The sequence below is a fragment of the Tetrao urogallus genome (genome assembly GCF_951394365.1).
Source record: "Tetrao urogallus genome assembly, chromosome: 4".
In the NCBI taxonomy this organism is placed as follows: Eukaryota; Metazoa; Chordata; class Aves; order Galliformes; family Phasianidae; genus Tetrao; species Tetrao urogallus.
Window position 1 is genome coordinate 30,497,499 of NC_136817.1, and position 24,444 is coordinate 30,521,942.

The 24,444-nt window shown below is 42.3% G+C and overlaps 1 protein-coding gene across 1 annotated transcript in view; it reads left to right on the plus strand.

The window, feature by feature from the left end:
* SLC4A4 (solute carrier family 4 member 4) overlaps window positions 1–24,444 on the plus strand; it is a gene marked incomplete at its 3' end in the record, with an annotated part of 159,499 nt that overhangs the window by 129,629 nt on the left and 5,426 nt on the right. Inside the window, exons 15-22 of the mRNA XM_079535009.1 lie at window positions 3,747–3,935; window positions 5,939–6,052; window positions 6,628–6,789; window positions 11,539–11,717; window positions 13,077–13,149; window positions 17,193–17,261; window positions 18,890–19,063; window positions 21,627–21,788. Coding sequence (XP_079391135.1) covers window positions 3,747–3,935; window positions 5,939–6,052; window positions 6,628–6,789; window positions 11,539–11,717; window positions 13,077–13,149; window positions 17,193–17,261; window positions 18,890–19,063; window positions 21,627–21,788 — 1,122 coding nt within the window. The remainder of the gene's footprint in view (window positions 1–3,746; window positions 3,936–5,938; window positions 6,053–6,627; window positions 6,790–11,538; window positions 11,718–13,076; window positions 13,150–17,192; window positions 17,262–18,889; window positions 19,064–21,626; window positions 21,789–24,444) is intronic.

Consider the following 24,444-nt stretch of genomic DNA (forward strand, 5'->3'; position numbering starts at 1 on the left):
GTTTGCCTGGAAATTTGCTGCCTGTTTCCCTGATGTATTTCATTTTCCCACTTTGTATTGTACTCTTCTGTCTTGGAATACACCTTTGCAAAGACAGGGACTATGTAGTTTTTAAAGGCTGTAAGGGCCATGTGTTTCTGCTGTGCCATACAAATAGAGCAGCAATTGATCTCACATCCTCAAACCAAAACTACCAATTTTCCATCAAACACCGTAAGAAATTTCTACTGCACTTCATCCTCCAGGGATTTATTGTAGTACTGCATACAGAATACCATGTGCACAACTGGATATCAGCAATTCCTTGTGTATGGCAGCCTCTTCATTGCTGTTGGAAGCTGTGTGTGCTGTCAGGAGGTGAATGGCCCTCCCTAGGGATCAGTAGGCTCCCTGTGTGCAGATTTCATTGTGGCCAGGGCAGCAATGATAGTAGAGTTGTAGCCAGCCATTCCTCTGGAAGGCCCTGTCTTCCATCCTGTTTTGTTTTTTGTTTTTCTGGCAAGCTGTGGATGATGATGAGAAAGGACCAGATCTTGATAGGTTCAGATATTTCTGTGTTTTATGCATAGGAGGTTAAGAGGCAGAGTAGTAACTTTGTGCTGAAGCACACAGATCTTCCCTGTCTGCATTTCTTGTAGGATGTTGCTCTCTCTGTGTGGCACCAGGTAGCCTTCTCCTCCTGCTGGGCCTTTTGACATGGATGTGCTGTACATGACACTCCAAGCAACAGAAGTGAGGCACAAACCTGAAGGAAAGGGCATCCCCCAAGGTCTCTAAGGGGCTGGTAGCAGAGTGAGGAAACAGAAGCAAGGTCTTCTGATGGCCATGCTGCGCCACGTGTGCTCTTTCCTGCTCCTTGCCTTCCTCACTGCCCCACCTCTGTCAATTTGCTGTGCTTCCCTGAGCATCTGAGTTCACTGCTTCTGGAAGGGCCGCAAGTGAGGGCCTAATTGTTCAGCTGCCCGTCACACAAAATAACACTTGGGGAAGTGATGAGCAGCCCCGAGCTCTGATACAATGCCAGCCATCAGGATGCTTAAATCCACCTGTCAAGAGGAAAGTGCCAGTTGCCACTTCTGTTTCATTAACAAGAAAAACTGTTCATGTTATTTATGTATTTAGCATTTGATTTTCAGTCTCAGGAGATGGGATGCACACATTAGAGGAAGGCAAAGAACTCAACTCAGACCTGGAGTCAAGAAAAGAACCCAACAAGTTGCGTTTCCAGACTGTCATTTGCTGGAACAGTAATCTCAGCCCTTCTCCCCCAGAGCCCTGTTTTGTGACACCATTCCTGCCACCCAGCAGGCCCAGAGGCAGCTCCCATCAGACTCAATTGTATCTCTTTGGATGATGCTGCAAAGTGTTGGGGGTGGGGGGGAGTGTATGCTGTCCCCATATCTGAACTCTCCTGCTTTAGCCCTGATCCATGCTGGGGAAGTGAGCCCCAGCTAGTCCTGGAGTCTTCCACCTATTTTACATCTGCCAGTTAGCCCTTTGTTTCTGTTCTGCCTTTTGGTACAGCCAACAGTCTGAAATCCACTACCAGTCAAATGGTTGAGTGGCTGTGAACACTTCCAGGAGGGACCACTGATGCATACAGGTAGTAGATTTGAGGGAAAACGGATACCCTATTCTTTCTGCTCTTTGGTATTCCAAACAGCAGTTTTAACTATTGAAAACTCAGGAGTTTATTTCTGTAGCTTGAAAAGCAGAAGTCATAGTGGTTTAACTCCATAGCAACAGGACAGATCAATACGATGGGAAAGGCATTACAACAAAGGTATGAAGACAGAAGGACTGGTACAACAGAAAGATACTATAAAGGAAGGGAAGAAGATTGCTCACCTGTATCAGAAGATTCTAGGTTTTCAGGGGAAAGCTTCCTCAAAGAAGGATTTCCAGAAAGATCCTTCCCCTGTGGCAGTCAGCCCTTAAATGGGGTCTAAGAGAGGTTGCAGCCAGGCTGCACCCCTTCTTGTCTTCACCTGTGCTCCCAGGGCTGACCGAGTCTTTTCCCCAATTGCTCAATCAATGTGGCTGTGACTCAACAGTTCCCATACAAACTCTGGGGGGGGTATGCATGCAAATGCATGGTGTACAAAATTTGCCCCCAAACTTTGGGTTTTCTCATCTCCACTCACCCTCTGCTGTGGTCCAGAAGCTAACAGTCAGGGCAGACCTACAGAAACCCCACTGATGTAGGAGAAATTGCTGCTGCTTCGTGCCACAGAGAGACAGAATGCTGAGAGAGCAAATGTATCATTACTTTTTCAAACAAGAACACGTAGTTGTTTTTTCTGTTGTTGTTTTCTTCTCCCTTCCACCTCCTGCTGCTATCACCATCAGCACAGTCATGCCTCAGTTTAGCTAGAGCTCCTTGAGTTCACAAAATCTGCTGAAGAAATTGTAATTTATTGCATGTATCTTCAGAACGCTTGAACATCATCCCATGTTTGGAGGCACATGTGATGTACTTTTTCAGTACACCCATATGAACAAGATACTAATAGGTAGGACATGAGGCCATGAAGCTTTAGTCTTCAGCAAGAATCTTAAGTATTTTGAAGACTTGGAATGTAACTTTGCTCAACTCCCTAGATGAAAATTTTCTTTCTAAGCAACAGCGTATTTTGTATTGTACTGCTTTCTGTAAAGAACATCATTCTTCTGGTAAATCGCATGTCAGCCTGAATTGGTCTGTGTTCACGTTCATCATAATTTTTCTACAGCTAAAATATTTGGAGTAAAAGACTCTCTTCTCTCTATTTTATTCACTGTGAGGTATTTTGTTGTAGTTGTTTTAATTTAAATATTAATTCTCTATGTTATGGTTCCTGGGACTATTATTTCCTTCCTCTGGGTTTTCATGCGGAAACAGAGCAGTAGAGACAATGTGATTCTAAAACTTGTCAGATACGCAGAATTTTTTAGGTACTTGGATTTATTTTAAACTTCCTGTGTATTAAGCGTGTGTATTCTGCATTCCCAATCTCTCTTAAGACCATGTGCTCTGTGCACACCTAGAGTAGCCTCGTGAGCTCAGTGCTTTATGCATGTTTAAATTCTTGCTCTCTTGTGGATTTGTATTTGTTCTGTCCTCCTCCACTACACTGACATTATTGTGAATTATACAGGTGCAGGGGTAGGTAAAGACCCTTTCTCTGGCTCTGCTTCACCATAAGCATTAGGAAACATGATCATCTAGTATGCCCTGCGCAGCTCTGGATTCCATGATGAAATATGAAATGCGAGTAGTGTCTTCCTGTCTGTGCAGTACAAGTCATCATTAGTAATGAACTATTCAAATCAGGATGGGCTGGGGAGCCCCATAGTGGGAACTGAAATATCTCCCTGAAGCTGGCAGTGGTTGGGTTTGGTGGTCAGCCTGTACAGTGAGCGCTCATGGTTAAAAGTATGATGGAAAAGAGCTTTGTCCATCCTTTGTATATAAAGTTGCTATATGAAGAGTTGCAACAGAGAGCTTAGTTTTTACCTTTGATTTACTACCTAAGCCAAAGGTCTTCCTTCCAAGGCCTTAGACTGTCTGAAGTTCAAAGGTAACACCATCCTCTCTCTGAATTAAAATCCATTCTGCTTGCCCACAAGCACAGAAATTTTTAGCTTCTGCTCCATGCTTCCTTTTACTTTCCTACTTTTTTCCTGATGCTCTGTCTCTGTGCCTGCTCTAGCACGGGCAGTGCTTATGTGAGCATGGCTTCATGGAAATGTTCTTTTTTCTGCAGTACAACACCACCATCGACTGGTCGTCTCTGACAAAGAAGGAGTGCTTGAAATACGGAGGACACCTTGTGGGCAACAACTGTGGATATGTCCCTGACATCACCCTCATGTCTTTCATCCTCTTTTTTGGCACCTATACCTGCTCAATGGCCCTGAAGAAATTCAAGACTAGTCGCTATTTTCCAACCACTGTAAGTCTCTCCTTTCACACTAGCAGTTGGCTTCTTTATTCTTTCAGAGTGCAAAGACGAGCTATCCTTTTGGTATAGCTGTCACATGGGGACAGGCACTTTCCAGGGAAACCAGATTGTTTTTGTTGCAATAAAAACATGGTATTGGTTAACAAAGGTATATCATGGAACCAAAAGGGACAATTAATTAATATGTCAGAAAGTTTCCCTGCTTATAGCTAGAGGAGGGAGTGTTTGCTTTGTTACTGAATAAAAGTGGGTAAGCTAGTTGTCTGCACTGAAAAGGAGAACAGACACATCTTTTTTGTTACCAGGTAGCATCTGAAATAGAAATCTGCAAAAATATTGAACTCTGCTACACCCCACATCTAGTGTTACCTGTTATGCTAGGGACTCAAAACAGGAATTCCATATCTTCTCTTAGGATCAGGGATGTCCTGATAACCTTTGAATTGACTTAAACAAGGTTTTGCTCAGACTTCCAGCCAACTTATGTGCACCTCTCAGGTAGATCTGCTTATTCTGTCTCTGCAACTGAGCTTGCCATGACAATTGTTAAACAAAGAATGGTAGTGGATAAAAAAACTAACAGGCCTTTTGGCTGTGAGGAGTTTACTTGAAATGTAGTGAACAAGCAGCTCTGCCCTCTCCAAGATATTCTGCCTTTGCCAGTTTCACCAGTTTTCTTCTGAAGGAAGACAGCAGGTTTCCACTTGTAGCCAAAAAGCCATGTTTGTGTAAGGCTTGTCCCCCATTTTTGGCATTCTAACACAATGAGATCTATCTTGCAAGGATTTTTACTGTTCTGTTATAACTGAACCTCTATTATTTTTAATAAAAAAAGAAATGAATTCCATCCAGCCTGAAACGCAGCTCAATTTATCTGTAACCATGTGAACCTAGGAGGCCTAGAAGGAACGTGTACAAAAAGCTCATAGTTACAGAGAAGCACAGTGGGGCCAGCTCAGTTTAGTTTCAGGGCCCAACCAGCGGCAGCTTTACATTGCTGTATTCCATTGTTTTCATTAGAGTTGCATTCTTTAAAATACGCAGAGGATTAACTGAGATGCTCCATTTCTCTTGTTGTCTACTTGGGTTAATTTTGGGTTAATTTACTAATTGAACAAAAAGCAAAACCATTTCAAAGTCTGCAGTTCAGACAGAACATCACATCTGTCATGGAAGTTCGTTTCCCCATCTACTAAAGGGAAGTCCATGATTATTTCCATTGTCATTTGTCCATTATCCACATCCACATCCAAAATGTGTCCATTTAATTCTTTTCTTCTTTTTCTCACTTTTTTTCCTAATGTGCACTGCAAAATCAGACCCATTGAAAGAACAGTATCTGGGCATAACACGGTATTTTATACTAAAGCTTCATTTCATACCTTGGGAATCCAGAGATGATGTGAGAAGCTCAACTTGTATCAAAAAAGCAGCCTCTGTCCCTGCAGAGAAAAACACGATTATGAGAATCAGAAGGCAAACAGAAGGAAATATTATTAAGTAACGTGTAAAAATGTCATTAAGTTTTTTTTAAGTTTCATTTATAAATATTCAATATCTGTTAATGTTGGAAGCTGACCTTAAAGTCTCAGTAGTTTGGATGATCACAATGAAAACTTGCAAGATTATTTGAAAAAGAAACAAAGCTAAATTGTCTCAGAATTCTTCTCAAGATGTTAAATAGTTCTCAATGTTACTTTGGCAGTTTGACTTGCCAAAACAAGGAACCGGCAATCCTTCTCCTCAGACTTGTTTTCATATTTCCATTTAGGCTTAATTCTTTGGCTCTCAGGCAAAAAAATGAAAGTAACAAGGCACATTTGGTGGAAATTGCATGAGACATTACAATGTAAACCCTACTTTCTACAGAAGAGGAAATGATTATTTTGTATTGCCAACAAACGCATACTCGGAGTTTCACATAGTATATAAGACATGGATGAAGTGGTGTTTCATAGTGCTAACTAACCTTACCATGTTGATTCCTGTTTCAGGCCAGGAAGCTTATCAGTGACTTTGCCATTATCTTATCCATTTTGATTTTCTGTGGAATAGATGCCCTGGTAGGTGTGGACACACCAAAACTAATTGTGCCAAGTGAATTCAAGGTATGTAGTTGTCAACTCATTTTATGGCTTTTGGAATAGGTTCCCTTTTACCCCCAACTACCCTGTGTAAAATCAGTTGCCCTCAAAACAGGAAAGTAATTAGCTCACTAGAAATGACCGTTTTACTTATCCTTTTAATTATCCTTTTAATGAGCATTGTTTTGGTTGGCTGATCTCCTAAATCCTAGCTTGTCCTACCTCCTTTGGGTATAGTTTCTCATATCCAGGACTCAAGAGCTGGTGTTATATGCTCAGCCACCTCGGAGACATTCCCTTACTCAGATTCCTGGAGCCGTTTCAGAGAAACTGATCAGAGCAGCTGGCACATTACTGGCACATTCCTCATAGCTCCTCTTGTAACCTTGCTGCTAATCAGCTTGCAAAAGCTGGCCATCAATAAGCAGTTTCATTTTCAAGAACTTTTTGTTGCTTTTGATTGGGAGAATTAAATTATCACAAACTTTAAGTGTCTCTAGTCGTTCATTGGAAGGAAAAGCCCTGTGCATTTATAGCATAATGATATCTGTGCTATATTGTGGCTCTAACACATGCTTTCCTTTTCTTGCTCTTTAAAGCCAACCAGTCCTGAGAGGGGCTGGTTTATCCCACCTTTTGGAGGGAACCCATGGTGGGTGTACCTGGCAGCAGCCATCCCTGCACTGCTGGTGACTATCCTCATCTTCATGGACCAGCAAATCACAGCCGTCATTGTCAACAGGAAGGAACACAAGCTCAAGGTGGGTGTGCTTTGTGACTTGCATGTATGCAAAGAGCTATCCCATGATTTTTCTGTGCTAGAGATGGAGGAGGGCCTGTGGCAGTGTTTAGCACACAGCGTGGTTTAGCATGCAAGGAAAAAGAAGGTGGGCACAGTAGATCAACCAGGTAAATATCTCACTCAAACAACAGCCTAATTGAGGGAGCTTGGTGTAGCATGAGCCGTAAATGGAAGAGGCAGAAATAGTTGGACAGGTGGGCTCTCCTGACTTGCTTATACCCTTGAATATTCCCTTATGTCACCAATTACCTGGGAAGAGGGCAAAAGTTAACTGTAGGATAAACACACTGGCGTGCATAGATCTACAGGCAGCATTTGTCATAGGCTTGTTACTGGGAGAGCCTGTGTGCCTCTGCTCCAACCTGAGCAATGACCTGATTTTTCTTTGGACAGCACTGCATTATTGTCTCCAGGCCAAAACTTCTCTGATCTAATCAAAATAGGCAAACCTTCCCAAGATCTGATAAGCCCTTGTTACTGTTCTTATTGTAAGGCAATTGCAGGTCAGTGTTGCCAGCAGTCAGCAGAACAAAGTCTCTGTCGTGGCCTTTCCTGGGCACAGCATATCAGTGTGGCTGTCAGCCACTCCAAAGGAGAGCTTTGAGTGCCAGGGTGACTGCAGGAACCCACCTTTGATGGATATGGCAAAGGGTGGCCCACATTTGGCAGCTGTTATGTTGGTGTTATGGCACAGTAAAATACAAGAAATAAGCTGAAGAGATTGTAGGTATGCCAAAGGCACAACCACAATTGGAGTTATTTAAAGCTTTATCCGCTGACATGTAGCAGCTCAGGATGTAGTAATTTTTTTGAAATAAACTTTCCAGACCAGCGCTATACAGGTTTTCATGCCTGTAGGGTTTTTCCCTTCCCTGCATGGTCAGTTCTGTTGAAACACATTAAACTCCTGTAAAAGAAATCTCTCCCTTTTTTGCGAACAGCAGACATTTCAAGTGGCTTAACCCATGACAGCAAAGGCTCACTCTAAACGCAGGTAGTTCTGAGTCATAGTTTTGATCGCCACTTCAACATTTATACTGAGAGCTGATGGAAATGTAGTTCTTCTGTGCATTGGGCTCCTACTTGAAAAAGAGGAGGAAGTTGCATATGGTCACTTTGTAGGCATTAGGCAATCAGTGTGATTTAACACTGACTTGAAAGACCAGAAAGGCACAGGAACGGTTTGTTGTGCAGAAAAAGGAATAGTAGCTGGCTATTGTCTCATGCCATCTGGAGTTGGACAGATAAAGTTAATGCTGCGCCCACATCTTCCTCATGGGAAGGCTAATCTTTACCCTGTCCTTGAAGCACACTATTAAGTGAAGGCACGTATGGAGGCAAGGTTCAGTACAGGTGTCTGCCTGCCTGTCAGACAGGGCAGTTGGCACAGACTTGCTTTCTGCTGGTGTCTGATTTCCTCCTGTGATGGTGGCTTTTTCTTATTGACATGGCCTCAGTTTTTGGTATGCTTTAGCTGTCATGATTTGGTCTTCTTGCTGCTTGCTTTGTCCCAGCAAAGCCGGGAAAGGCCACAAAAATCGAAGTCCCCAGGTAATGCTTTCTAAGGAAGAGGCACCCAGCCTTTCTGTTGTGAGCTTCTGACTATCTGAACATAGAATCATGGAATTGTTCAGGTTGGAAAAGACCTTAAAGACTATCAAGCCCAACCACAACCTAACCATACTACCCAATTCTAACAACCCTCCACTAAATCATGTTCCTGAGCATCGCATCCAAAGGGTTTTTAAACACGTCCAGGGATGGTGACTCAACCATGGGGAGGCATGGGGAACCTATTCCAGTGCTTAACAACCCTTTCTGTAAAGAAGTTTTTCCTGATATCCAACCTAAACTTACCTTGGTGCAACTTGAGGCCATTTCCTCTCATCCTGTCACCAGTGAGAAGAGATCAACCCCACTCTCACTGTAAGCACCTTTCAGATATTGGAAGAGAACAATGAGGTCTCTCCTCAGCCGTCTTTTTCCCCAGACTGAACAGCCCCAGATCCTTCAGTCTCTCCTTGTAGGGCCTGTTCTCCAAGCCCTTCACAAGCCTTGTTGCCCTTCTTTGGACCTGCTCCAGCACCTCAATGTCCTTTCTGTACTGAGGTGCCCAAAACTGAACACAGTACTCGAGGTGGGGCCTCACCAATGCTGAGTACAGGGGCAGGATTACCTCCCTACTCCTGCTCATGCTATCATCAGCACTGGGTGTACTTTTTTAGTCACAAAGTATAAACATTCCCACAAGGTACTGTTTAATATAAAAAAATGTTTCCTGCTTCCTTTCTTACAGTTGTGAGAACATGCTTTTGTTTAAATGGGGGTTCTCCAGTCCTCTCCTGCTGCTCTGCATCAAAATGTACATTGGTACACATCTACTGCAGGACCAAAGGAGGACTTTTTTTTCCTGCTGCTGCCCTGTTAAAGTATTGGCAAGGTGGCACTGAGTAACCGTCTGGGTGCTGCTGGCCAGCCAAAGCAAGCAGTGAATGTATTAGGAAAACACTGACTACTATTCAAGAGGAGCTGGGTTGCTTTCCCTCTAAGGTCACCACATAGGACTGGTTCATTTGTTCTTTCCAATAAAATCAAATTGAACAAGTTTAAAAAAAGGTTAATCTTTAAAACATCAAACTGTAAAGAATTCTTTGGTGTTTTTCTGAAGATCCTATTCTTTGATGTCTTGTTTGTTTTTTTTGCTTCTTGGCATTTGTGACTGGTGATTTTTCTGTTCATCCCCTAATGTATTTAAAAAAAAAAGATTAATAGTAGGAGTGTACTGGATTTGGAGAAAGCTTTTTAGGGGTGAATTCACCCAGTGTTTTGCTAGCAGGCGCTGCTGTCTGCCTCTGACAGAAACTTCTGTTTACAATATCAGTTTCCACTGGAGTTTCTCTTCAGATCAGTCTGAAGAACAAAGGTTTCTAAAAAGAATCAAAAAATGAGGGCAGCTTTCTTATTTTGATGGGTTATGAGTCCCATGAGCTGCTCTTGTCAGTATGCCTCAGAAAGCATAGTTGGGATTTCAGGAAAGTACCTTCAGTACCCAGCAAAATCAGCATTGCTCAGACTGACCATGAAGTCCTGACTGAGTTTCTGCAGTTGCGTTGTATCCTAAATATAGGAGTTGAGATCTTGCTCTGAGATAGGAGATGGTAAATGCTACCTTTTTGGCAGGCACCATATATCTCTAAGCTTGCTTTCAGGTAAGCTTCATTAAGTCATTCATTGAGTTATTTTACAACAGCTGCCTCATAAAATAAGGCTTCTGTCTGGTTTTATGAAAAGTTGGTTTGGGTGTTAAAAGCTCTGTGCATATCCATGCTGTCACACAACTGTGAGATGACTTGGCACACAAAAGTGCTGTTGTAGTTCCTGATGCCAAATGAAATAGCCCTTGAAATGGAAGGAGCTGTTGTACTTGGAAGAAAACATGAGGCCTGGGAAAGGGATTGTGAACAACTTCATTCTCCATTATACAGAAGAATTTCTGACTTTCAGAAGAGTACCTCAAGTCCAACTAAAGATAACAAACACTGTTTGTGTGCCATGTCTTTGCAAATCAGGATATGAGAGAAGAGAGAAACCAAGTGAAGTGAACAAAGCAAAAGCAGCTGGATGGGGATTTCACACCTTGCACAGTCCAGAATGACAAGTCCCTTTCCTCGCACCAGTACCTGGGTCAGCATTTCTCCCCCTCCATCATCAGTGGTTGTTGACTCCACTCTGACAGTGATGTTTGTGTGGAGAGCTAGACTCATATGAACACACAGTTGGTGAAAATTCTGGCTTCCCACAATGTCAAAAGAAGTCCTGTGCACTTGTAGCAGATCAGCAGGATAACTGCTCACACCATGTAAACTGCTCACTTGTTTACAGACTGCCCTTCCGCGTTCTTGCCCTGTCCAAACTCTCTGGTTTCTCTATCTGTCTCATGCTCTGAAAATGTGTTCTAGTTCTGGTTTTGCACACACTGTGGAGTCAGCAGGGAGTTGGAATAGTGTTGGGTATTTGGTTTCTTGTCACTGTGTCATTTCATGTAAAAGAAAAAAAATCTGGGAAAGCTTAACTTGTAAAAATAGCATATATCGTGTGTGTTTCCAGTTTTTGGTGGCTTTTTTTTTTGTTAGAGGCAATATAGAGCTCCTCCAGGTTACCGTAAACACATTGTAATCAAGATATACATATATTTTGAGAACTTGCTTATACTGTCTACAAGGTAAGACGTAACTCACCTAATTCTTCCTAGTGAACACAACCTCTCTACAGTCATATTTAACTCGTAGTCTGCTGTGTAAAGAGTAGCACTGTACTGAACTACTTGACTGGCTGCAGGGCTTATCTTGCACCAACCCAACCTCCAAACACTGCACAGTGCTTGGTCTTTTGCCGGACTGCTTGCATGTCTGCTACTTTCTTATACTTACTGCTTAACCCCATTATATTGTTTTCAAAACTTGCCAGAACAGTATCATATACCTGCTTCCCCTGCTGAAGCAGGAGTTCATCCATTATGTAGCAGTGTGACCCACTCTGCAAATTGCTTGTGAAAACTTCTGTCTCTTAGAGCAGCCAAGCAGTTCACTAAAGATACAGCTGAAGGAAATGCTGCTTGGTTGGTGTGCCTCTGCCCCGTGCCAGAACCTTGGCTAGTCCTTATGCATTTAGAATAATTAAAGCTAAGGCTGTCTGTCTCCCTTCACAGAAAGGTGCTGGATATCATTTGGATTTGTTCTGGGTGGCCATTCTGATGATTATCTGCTCCTTTATGGGGCTGCCCTGGTATGTTGCTGCGACTGTGATCTCCATTGCTCATATTGACAGCCTGAAGATGGAGACTGAAACTTCAGCCCCTGGAGAACAGCCCAAGTTTTTGGGAGTGAGGTATGTCAAACCAAATAGACCTTTATTACCTTGTTTGCCTGCAGAGATCAGTTTGTACTATAAATGGTCATGCGTTGAACAGAGCATGTGTAGAAGTTCAGGGGGAAAAAGCTCTTAGATTTGCAGTAAATCTTCAGATCAGCTGTGCTTCCTTACAGCTTTTTTTTTTCCTGCCTTCAGAGGATATATCCTCTTAGTTAGACGCTTATCTGGCATAATCCTTCTGCAGATACTCTTTCTTGAAAAGGAAGAAAACCATTCTACCATGTGTGTGTCTGTGTACAGAGCGAGGGCAAGTGAAGGGAGGAAGAAAAGGGAACTTAATTTCAGAGTTGAGATAATTTTTGTCTACTTTGGGCATGCACACTGAAGCCACCTCTAACTACACAACGCTTTACGGTCTGGTGTCATCGGGGCTCTGCAGTGTTTTCATGAAGAATCTCCTACATCCTTCTTTGTGTTTCCCAACCTGACTATGAGATTCAGCAGTTTTACAGTGTCTGAGAAAGAAGACGTATTTACTTCAGATGTCTTTATCCATGGAAACTAGACAGGAGTTTGCTAGCAAATGTAGTGGTAAAAGACTTAAACTTGTTGTGGCTAAAGCAATCTATTCTATTAATTCAAACCATTTGTTCTGTATTTGGTTGCCCTTAATTAAGTGGCCTGAAGTGCTTTCAACAGGAGCAGCAGCACTCCTGGAAATCACTTAGTTAGGCAAATAATAGAAACTTAATGGCCTAACTTTAAGTACTCAGAAATACTATTTGCAAAAGCATTTTCAGATGCAGGGAGCAGTTGTGGGTGCCTCTTAAGTCAAATGTCCAGCACCCCATGAAGTCCTGGACCAGGGGATTGTGAACTCCCTTTGTACGTGGTGTGCAGAGCAGTGTACAGTACGGTGAGAAACAGCATTTATCTGTCGGAATACTGTGACCAAGCTTTGAAATATGTTGCTAATTTAAGAGTGGAGAGCTAATGATTTATTACCTATTTGCATGTTGTGAAAGCTGCCGTGCAGAGAATCTGGTTTGCTGGTTAACAGTTTCTAATGTTTAACATTTAAACACACTCCTCATTATTTGGTAGCAGCACTCTGCTGATCCACAAACAATGGAGCTAGGGAAACAAGCAAACATACAAAAACTGATTTGGTGCTTGAAAAAAGATCTGTATGAGGCTTGGTCATGATAAAGATGCCTGCCTGAAGGTGTTGGCTTGTTATTGTCAGTCAGCTTTGAAAACGTGGCTGCAAAAAATGAGTTGCCAGAATTTACATAGGTTTTGAATGCTCTAAGAAGGGAACAAAACTAGAAATAAAGCTGAAAACATACTGCTAACCTAATGCTTTTCTTCCAGGGAGCAGAGAGTCACTGGAGTCATTGTTTTCATTCTGACTGGTGTGTCTGTCTTTATGGCTCCTATCTTGAAGGTAAGCACGTAATCTTTTCTGCTTCCTTCTGCTCACAGAAGTGCAAGCAAGTGGCCAGGACCACAACTGTCACACCATTTCTGTGCTTCTAAAAAGGCTCATAGCTGAAGAATGGAAAAGTATTGAGAATCACTGATGCAACTCGTCAATTTAATGAAAGCTTAAATGTAAATTTTTGGAAGGAAAAAAATAATGTATTTGTGGTGGTGTGCTATAAATACATAGAATAGTACCAAGGTTCAGGGCTGTTGTTTCTGAGGGCTGTGATTTTAATTTAGGATTTTTCGTCTGTGTGCATGGTAAAGTTTTCTTTTATGATGTTATTCTCCTGCTGTGCTTGTGTTGTTAGGAAAGCATACTGCAGATAAACTTTGAGACCCTACTGATGACATCATGGAAGGTTGGTTGGCAGTGAAGCACAGTTGCTGTGTGAAAGACAGATTAACAGATGAATATGTAATCCAGAAAAGTACATTTGCATGTACACGTGTGTGCACATAGTAAAATATACACACAGGCACAAACCCAGGCGTTTATGTACTTTGTTCCTTTGCACAGAGCTCTGTATGCTGAGCTGCTGCGAGGTGCAGGAATGCAACTTCACAGCACCTTCTTTCAGGACACATTTACTCCCAGGAGGCCTCCAGGAGCCTTAAAACAGTTTTGTTTTATAGCTCCAGAAGAAGCTGTCAAGTGCAGAATTAAGAGTGCTTCTACAACATGTGTCAGAGGGAGGGACTGGGCTGAAGTTCCTACTTTTGGAGGGAGTAATGCAGCCTGCAGATATCTCTCACTTTCTCATTCACCCTGAAGCCTAGCTGTTTCTAGAGGAGGAAATAAGTTCTGTGGTATGAGTTGTCAGAACCAGATTTTCAGGATCTTCTACACGTGGATGATGAAAATCTTCATCTGGTATTTTACTCATGGGGCATGTGTGTGCCCACTGGAAGGAAGTAACTTTGATGAGAGAGAATATGCAGAACTGATGGCAATGAACACAGCCTACAGCAGATAGTATTACTCCATAGATAAAGTTCTGGCCAAAAATCTTTGGGACTGTTGCCACTGCCTTCGTAGAGCAGGAATTTTGCCCTGCCTATTAGGGCTGCCAAGGCATGCACCTCAGCAGTGTATAGCTCCTGCAGCTTGCCCTGCTTTTAAAAAGAGCCAGCACAACAATCAAATTTCCATTCTTTTAGGCTGAATCCTCCTAAAAGAGCACTCCTCTTCTTGCTCAAAAGCAATGCCCAGCTTGGCAGCACAGAAAATATGTTTCTGTAGAAAGCAGTGCAATAAAATGTGATTTCTTAATTTCCTGATCTTTTCTTACTGTGATTTTACTGAAGTCTGTGGATACTTGTGCTGCTCACGTACCATTTAATTTAGATAGGCAGCTATTTTCCAAGAGCTGAGATTTATTGGCACAGAACCACAAAGAAATGCATCCTCGTTGCATCAAATCACAGGATGAAACTAGAAAACGTGCTTATCTGTTCCTTGTGCAGGATACTGCCTGTTCCTGGGATGGCTTAAGTGGTGCTGCGTGCAGGCACACTGTTAGTTCGCGTGACCTTTCCTTGCAAGATCTCTCTTCCTCTATTCTGCAGGCTCTGTTATTTCCCCTGCTCTTGCTTCCCTCATTGTTCTTCTCAGCTTTTCCAAAGAATGTGTATGGGCAAGATCCTCACAGGAGGATGTCTGAGGATAAATTGGCGTGCTCCTTGCCCACGTGCCAATAGGAATTAGCTGGCAGTGTTTCAGGACCTTCAACAAACTCCAGTGGTAGGGTCTCCTGCAACTGCTTTGCAGAATGTATTGCAGAACATTTGACCCTTCTCACGCCAGCAGCAAATTGAACACTAATGCTCCCAAACTCAATAAAACAGGGAATTTGCAGAATAATCCCATCCTTGTTGTTTGAGGGTGTTGTGTTTGTGCTGTTTTTGAATGTCACTCATCTTTCCAGCTCAGCTATGGCAGACCTCATCCAAAACATCCTCTACCCTGCTAGGAGAATGACAGGCACTTTCCTATAAATACATTCTTAATTCTGTTGGCTAGCAGCAGGTTTGTTCCGAGTGCCCATGCCAGCAACCCCATAGCCAGTGAATACTTTGCCAAAACATAATCTTCCAAAATGAAAGCACTGCTTGCTACTCTGGAGGATAATGTGCTGAAGTTTCTCTTACAAACGATTTACAGGATTAATTATAATGGAATGGTGAAATAATATTTAGACATATTTCTTTTTTTTTTTTTTTTTTTTTTTGAAAAAGAGAGGGAGAAAGAATGGGAGAAAAGAAAGCAAGGTAAGTGAACTAGAAAGCCAAACTCATAAAGCCTCCTGCTCACCTTGCTGGAGGAGATATTGACTTATCTAATCCCTCAGATCTAGTGAGGATATTGAATCCCTTGGGTACTCATAACTGTGAACCACACACTGACTCCTCGTCCTTCCCCAGTAGGAGGGACAAACAGTACGGCAATAGAAAGATAAACCAGCAGTCAAGGAGCTTGAAGGAGATGAGAGGGAGTGAGACAAGGAAGGAACATAGGCAGTGATGCTTTGATCTTTGAGGACGTGGTACGCATGGCACTGACGTCTTTAGTGAAGTGAAATGCATGCATTCAGGATCAAGGCCTCCACAGAAATTTGCACGGTGCTGTGTTTATTACCTAGTAAACGATTAATGATGTAGTGGAGAATGCAATAAACAGACGTTATTCGCCACTTTAATGAGTTACATAAACAGGCTGAAAAACAAACATTCCTACTATTAGTCCAGGTGACGCTCTGAGCAGGGAGACTTTGGTTGTGCTGCACTTGTCATTCTGTGGCAGCTGCCTGTCAGTACATGAAGGCTTCCCTCACTCTGAGCAGACAACTGCAGAGCCCCTTCTGCTCTTTTTGGGTTGAAATAAGTGTGGCACAACGGCTTTTATTCAGATCTTGTTTGATTTGTGCCCAAGTATTTCCATTCACATGCCACACTCATTGCACACAATTTTGTTAGTCAAAAAGAGCACTCTCCCTTTTTTAGCTACTGTGCAATTGTTTTTGCCTTTGCAGAAGGCTCTGTGCTTTGGGTTGGAGGACCAGCTATTGTTTTCGGGGAAGCGTGTGTGTTGCTAGCATACGCAGGAATCTGCTGTAGACAAAGGGTTTCTCCTCTGCAGCTGCCTGGATTAGTGCAGACACTGGCTGATGTAGCTGGGCTGGTCCTGTGGCACAGGAGGGGAAGTTTAAAGTCGCATTTGCTGAAGTGGGCAGGAAGGTGGAGTTACCAATGGCTGCTCTTGCATTAAACCTTGCAAGGCACCTAGAGATGGGGCTGCACCCCTGCATATCCACTGCTTTTGAGCCTTCTTTATTTCCAAAGGATGCTGTTTCCACCTGCATGTGTCTAGTGCGCAACACTTGAAGGAGTAGAAATTGTTGTTTGAAAAACCAATTTCTGGAAGTAAAGAATATAACTTATTGTCCATTATTTATTAATTGTAGCAGATTAGTGTGATTTAAAGATTGAGCAGTTAGAGATTCACTTTGCATGACTATAATTGCTCATCTGGGATTGAAGGGATCAGCCCTTCTGGAAATACTTCCACTGTGTATTACGTTGGATGTGTAATAGGATCCATGATGCGTTTTCTTCCTCTGTTTTTCTACCTTCTGCTTTCGGTCTCATTAGAAACTATGAGGTGAAAAGTAGTTTGGAATTTACTGGAATGTTTTATCCCACCTCTTCTTAAATTTGATGGCTAACTGTGGCACTATCTGTCCTTGTTTCTTTTGTTTCTTGGGGAGACTTCCAAGTTGCACTGAAATGGAAGAGAACAGGGCTCACTCAGCCTCTGCCCTGCTATCCAGATGTTCTTTCAACTCTCAACATACAGCAGAAAGATTGTGCCTGTTACTGTACATTACTGATTCAAAAGTACAGTTCAGATCTGTCATGAGTCGGGGATTATGCCTCCCTGAGCACTAACATTGTGTCACATATGGAGGCGACTAACTTTGTTTCTCCTGCTCTTTTCCCCCGCAGTTCATTCCTATGCCTGTGCTCTATGGTGTCTTCCTGTACATGGGTGTTGCGTCCCTCAATGGCGTGCAGGTAAGCTTCCGCAGCGCCCAAGGCTGCTCTGGCATCTGTGAGCAGACTTCCCACAGTACCTTGCCCAGAAGATGGTAATCATTAATTATTACAAGGCTTCTCTTAGGACTTTCTGGCCTTCCTCTTCTCCTCCGTCACCTCATTTGTTTCCAAAGAAACCCAAGCAGGGCAGGAACTACTTACAAATATTGCCACACACTGGCTGTTCTTGAGAATGACACTAAAGGAAAGAAATTTGCTCAGCAGGAGAGCAGCCAAATCTTGGCCCCATAAGCAATGATGGGGGCCTATGTGAAGACCCGGGATCCTTCTTCACCCCCAGTATGCTGATACAGAGGACAGGGTGTGCTTACAAAGGCTCTAGGCTCACTTCTGAGATAGTTTGGGTCCTTTACTGGGGTATCTGTTACAGAGTGAAGAAAAACAAGAGAACATGATTTATGACGGTGGCATTATTCCGCAATGTTAACAAGTGGGAACATTGCTGTTTGCTATGGAAGGGAAGCCAAGCCCCCTTTCTTTGTCACTGGGGAAATATTACGTAAGGAGCCTTTCTCACAGTGCACTATCTTTAATTGGCGCTAGGAAGCTGGAAGTGTTTTTGTTGCTTTCTGGCACCCTATTAATTGTAGCCTTTCTTTCTAGTGTTTAGTTGTGCTCTAATGGGGAAAGACTCTGTGTTCTGTGAGTACCATGAGAGTTTATTTGGGTATTCTTTAAAATGGCCCAGGCTTTCATTCACTGGTTTGAGATAAATCTGGTCTCAGAAATGGGCAACAAGCCCAAGTTCTAGTAAGAGACAACGGGGGGATTGTAATATTCGCCCTTGGGCTGGTTCTCCTGGAGGGGATTTCCCCTGCTTTCTGGCACAGGTGGTCACTGAACTGTGCGCTTACTTATTTTCCCCGATCAAGGATGTTTTTCACTTAGTGAGAACTCTCCATTTTGGTTTAACTCCAAGTCCACCAGTCCAGCATGGGCAAGGGACACTGCCTGAAAAGCTGCCCATCTTCTTCAGTTGGGTGCATTCTATTCTCTGTTAACATGATGTCTGCCCTCACCTCTGCTGACCTCTGCTTGCAGTTAATTTGACAAAGGCACTACTTTTAAATACCAAATGTCTTTATAGCATTCCTGGCAGGAACAGGGAAGTTAAAAGAAGTAACCCAAGCATTAATGCTGACCATAGTCAGGACATTCAACAGAAAATTTCCTCTGTCTCCAGCTACAGCAGATCAGCCTAGTTCTTTTGAAGCCAGCAGAGCTATTTCCACTGACACCTAAGTTTTTTGGTTTAAATGTTAATCATCAGATTACATGGAGTCCTGCTCGCTAAAATAAAAGCACCTTAAGGCCTTGCTTTGAGAAATGCTTCATTTCTGTTTCTGTGTAGGTGCCAAATGTGGGTGTGGAAGCTTAACTTCAGCTTAACTTCAATTGCCCACTGCATTAAGCAATAATTGCTCAATATAGAGGAACCATGCTGCCTTTTATGCTGTGCTATGTGTATCGAAGGAAAGCAAGTCGATTCAAGATCTTACTTAATAGTTTATTTATGCAATTGTCTCACTTCCTTGTTTATCCTGTGTTTCATTTATATGTATGTTGCTTTTCCATTTTCCATCCAGTTCATGGATCGTCTGAAGCTGCTCTTGATGCCTCTAAAGCACCAGCCTGATTTTATCTATCTGCGTCACGTCCCGCTGCGCAGAGTCCATCTGTTCACGTTTCTGCAGGTGGTTTGCTTAGCCCTACTCTGGATTCTCAAGTCAACTGTGGCTGCTATCATATTCCCTGTCATGGTAGGTGATATTCTCCTTTGCCTTTTCCAGTCACACCTCTGTTCCGTAGCCATGCCTTCCACGCATGGGCATACTCTCCCACAAACCATGCAAATCAAATCCTCTCACTGTAAAAGCCCTACCTTAAAACTCCATTTAGAGCTCCACTCATTGTGCTGATGTAAGATTACACAGGGTGAATGTTCTCCACATTCTCTCAGGTGCTGTGGCTGCCTTTACATAAATGCTCTGGAGGGGAAAGCAAGCTTCAAAAGTTAATTTTTTGCCAGATAGGTGCAGTTAGTTTTGACCGCTCCTGGCTGCCAAGGTTAGATTTGCTGTGTTTTCTCCTTGACCTGCATGAATGAATGAGTGCAGAGTTTTCCTATTTCAGTCCACACTAAGTACTGTACAGAAAATGTCTCCCATACTTTTCAATAACACAAATTGAGAAAGGCAAATGAAGTGGTAAGGCTGATCTCACTGCTCAGAGAAACGCCAAGTGGAGAGAAGGATTCGCATAATCAAGAGTGAGGAAGGGATTCTCTTTTTCTTGGAAATTGAGTAAAAGGGCAAGGATGTTGATTCACATGTTTCACATCTGAGATTGCTAAAAATATCTATAGGATGCACGTTATCTTTCTAACGATGCGTGTCAGAATCGTGTTAAAAACATTTTTTGGATCCTGAATTATAAATAATTCATCACACAATTATTTCATAAAGACACACTGTGCAGTCAGTCTGATACGGTATTTCTACATCAAGGAAGGGGAACAGTGAAACAGCTATCTGTGCAATTAGATGATTACTACTCCTAGAGACACAGTTGGGTGCACATGTCAAATAAGAAATAAACAAGTGGTAAGGGGAATTAGCACATACACTTGGCACGAGGCTCCAAACCAGGCCAAGTTCCAAAACATGCAGCCATTTACATTGATCACTGGAGTAGTTTATGTACATAGTATGGGAGCACAGAGCAGACCCTTCTCTGCCTCCATACCCCTCCTGTGACTCAGCTAATGTAGTAATTTTATGTAATTTTACAGACAGATGGATCCAGTGTGGCCATAGCAGCATGCCAAGAGACCGTCTCTCTTGGAAATGGGTCAGAATGCTGTAAAGTCAACGCTGTATGAAACTTGCTTATTACATATTGGCCCAATCTCCCCTAGTTTCAGGTTTATTAATGAGTAAAATCTCAGTTGTGGGTGCAGTTACAAAACTCCAGTGCTTATTTAAGAAAGCAAAATGAAGGAAAGCAGGAAACAAAACCAAGGCATTTATTCTCTGATGCTAGTGAAATGAGAAAGGCTGATTCAAGTGAAAAAAGTAAAACATACAAATATTTTTGCTAGCACATATACAAATATATAAAGATATTAAAAGCAGTTTCCAGTGGCATGCTCATTTTCCATTGCATTCTCATGGCTGTATCGTATTGTTGAATGCTGAATTTAAGATCTGAAGACTTCCTCTTTGTCCATAAGAGAATCTTCACGTTTGCTGAAGTTTGTTATACTTACAGATGTGACTGGATCTAATGATAAAACCTCAGTTTTTACACTTGAGAACAGGAAGACTATTAGCTTACAACCTGACTGTGAAGACCTAACCAACAGCCAGCCCCCTGCTTATTCGTAGAGAAAGTACTTTTAGTAAAGAGGGAATTTATAGTGAAATAATGATGGGTGCTTCCATGGCATCTTTCCACTCCCTGAGTAATTTTTCACTTCTGAACCCCACTTAAATTATAGTCAAAGTTTGAGATCCATTTTGAGGGATAATTTCTGCCATTGATCTTCATCAGTTGGAGCAAACTGTTCTGTCTTAAAATCTGTCTCCTTTTGCTAGGAATGGATGACATCTTTTTATAACCAAGTTGAGCTTTCATTCTGCATTGCACCCTTTAGTAGAGTGTACGTGTAATCTTGGTATGCATCTGTTGGTGATGCTAAATTTCAGCATAGATGTAGACACCCATTTCAGACATGTCCCTTACTTTTTTCCCCAGTGCTTTAGAGTGCAGTCTTACCCAGAAAAAAGCTTTTCCTTCAGTTTCTTGCAAACACAATCCTAGCAAATTTAATACTGTAAAATTGAAAGCACACCTACACCGCTGTACAATTTTTAAAGAATTGTCTGGAGAAATGGTGAGAGGAAAAAAAAAAGTAAAGAAAATTACTCAGGATGCCCTTGTGAACATGCATATGTAAGCTGAATCCCTCAAATGGATGAAAATACTCATTTTGGGCCTCTCTAGTTAATTATTTTGTCTGATACTTGTCAGCAGGAGATTAAAGCTGACTTCTGCCTTTACAAAAGCAGTAAGTGATTACATTACTGTTCCTGTATGTTGCTTCTGTTTGATATGAAATACTGCTGCTTGAGGCCTGACCCAGTTCCATTCGTTAGATTTTCAAGGTGAACAACTGAAATATCTCAATAACCTTGTTCTCTATATGTTCTTTTACAACCAAAATTCAAGTGTTAGGAATTAAAAAGTAGCATGAACAGGTATGCACAGAATGTTTCCAGTCAAAAATGTGTCCAAGTGAAAAGTCTCTCCCTGCCTTTTCAGATCTTGGCACTTGTAGCAGTCAGAAAAGCCATGGACTACCTCTTCTCCCAGCATGACTTAAGTTTTCTTGATGACGTCATTCCAGAAAAGGATAAGAAAAAGAAAGAGGATGAGAAGAAGAAGAAAAAGAAGAAGGGCAGTCTGGACAGTGACAATGAGGATGTAAGGAACTTCTTTTTTTTTTTTTTTTTTTTTAAAAAAAAATACTCTGGGGATGGTGGTTTCCCCATCCTCTTTTGAAGCAAACCAGCACAGTCCCTACCTGGTGCAGCAAATAAGCCCCAAACAAAACCTTTTCAACACTGCCTTCCCTTTTCCAGGCATCCGCAGCCTGTGGTAGCTGGAACTTGTATTGCCAAAAATGCGATCACACTTTCCACAAGTGAGCCCAAGATATTTGCTGACATGTTATGTTCTTTACTAGAATACCTTGTATCATCCTGTCCAGTTCATCTTCCCCTCCCTCCTCTGCCTTTCTCCCCTCATTGTCTCTTATGTTTTAGGAGGAGAAAGGTTTTCGCTAGCAGCTCTGATGCTTCTGAAAACAGCCTGCTTTGTTCTCTTTTCTAATTACTCTTTTTAAAAGCACAAAAAGTTAAGTCTTGTCATGTTTCAGGAGAGGCTTTGTTGTCTGTTTTTAATACATTTAAATAGCATACGTGCCCTTTTGCAGTGTGTTTTACTCTTTGCTTCTATCTCAGGTTGCAGCATGTATATACCTACAGAAACTGTAGTAGTTTAACTTACCTTGCTAATTCAGTACTAAGTGTGGTGACCTGATTAGACCAGATCCATGTGCCTTAGAAAATGATACTTTTTATTGTAGATGTAGTAAGATGAAATGTGGTACTTGTGCCTTCAAACATTTTCCTACCCAGACCTCGTGGGAACTCAAATTCTATAAACTTAAATGAAAGTGGTGAACACACTGATTACAGAGCACTTCATATAGAAATGTGAACTTCCTTCGGAGTGCTGGCTGCCTCAGTCTGCATCATTTTTTGCTGGACGACTGTGTACCAAGGGAGCTAAGTTTCATTAATTATGAGCTACATAGCATCAGAAGTTCTGCTTGTGTAATTTCCAGAGTTAATGAAGAAAGACTTTTCATGTGATTTAGACAAAGATCACCTGGAGCTGGAAAATACCACATCAATACAGAGCTGGAGAAATAAAATGAGAAGGCATTATGCCTTGGGAGGAAAAGCCAGCTGACCCATTCTTGTACATTCACACCTAGCTCACTAACCTGCAGCCAGGAATACCCAAGTTCTGAAGTCTTGTGTGGTACGACAGAGGAACAGCAACCTCAGTTGTCTGCCTGCTTGCCCCCTGGCCTTTTTGGTTGATGCAAAGTGGGTAACAGCGACCTTAGAAAAAGGAAATTCCTGAAGAAGGAGCTACTGGGTCAGTGTTATTTCCCAGAAGCATTTTTTGCAGTGAAGCCTTAGGAAAGTGCAAGCAAGCCATGGTTAGCTGTGGGAAGCACTGCTGCCACCACACTGTGAGGTGACAGTACAGCAGAGCAGTCCTGCAGCACTTCTGCTTTTTCTACTGTGTATCATCTGTATCTTTCCTGTACTGAGCAGAATTGCCACAGCAGCCCTATTTGTGCAATCAGATGAGTGAGATAATGTGTCTTCTAGTGTAATATGGCAGCTCCAAGAGTTCCTCCAGATCATTCTGATGCCTGGCCTTACTCAAGGTAGGCAGGACAGAAAACACAACCACGACCCAGATGGAGAACACGCTGGAGCTCAAGTCCCTTACGTGACAGCTGTGTTAGAGGCGACAAAGTCCAGCTATGCCAGTGAAAAAATATACAGTGGCCTTTCTTCAGAGAATATATGCTCTATAATGCAGGAAATATACACAAGAATCAAAACTAGGAATTTTGTAGTGAGGGTGCGGTGACATAGGAGGTAGCTTGGATCCACTCCTCATTAAATCAGGCTGAATCCCAGCTGTGAAGATTAGTCCTTATTTCAGACAGCAAACTCCCCTGTCCCTTCTTTCCTAGCAGGCACTGACCACTAGACTACTCTGTTCCTGCACTCTTCTATCAAGAAATCTTGAGGATGCATTTCTTAGCAGTACAGGTCCTGCTGAGACTTTCAGCTCATGCCTGTATGACTAATAGGGAAAGCAGAAGCTTCAAGCATCAGGAAAGCTCTCACCTAAGAACATGCTGATGAGACCCAAGACTTGTATGCTATCGGTATCACATCAACAGAAAACCACATGTGCACATTCCCACGTTGTCCCTCTCAGCTGTGGGAGATAACATAAGAAATGCTTTTTCTCTTCTATTACTCCAGTGAAACAGGATGTAAAAATTCTGACACTGATGTTTCAATAGTGTGCCATCATCTGCAAGCTACCTCACCCCAGGATACGCACATTTATGTACTACTGTGTGTAGAAAGGTGTTCCTTGCACAGGCCTCTCTTTTCATTTCAATGGCTCCAGCATGTGGAAAGCCAAGGTTAAGGGTTTCCTTCAGTAGATTTGTATGACTGAAAGTGAAAGATGTCCTGCTGTACATACTGAAAAGTCAACAAAGGTTTGACTCATTTCCTTCATTATGATTGATCTGAATCCAGCAGTATAGTATCCCTGGCCATGTCTCCTGTATCTGGTGTATTTTAAACCTCATAGACTTTCAGGTACAGTACTCAATCACGTGGGTAACAGAATTTATGCGAAATGTTCTTACTCAACTTGTTCTTGTTTTTTTTCCCAGCACTTGCTTTTGCCAGCTTCCCGAACATAAAGCACTTGGTGTTATTGGTTTGATTATTGTCACCCTTTCCATTCC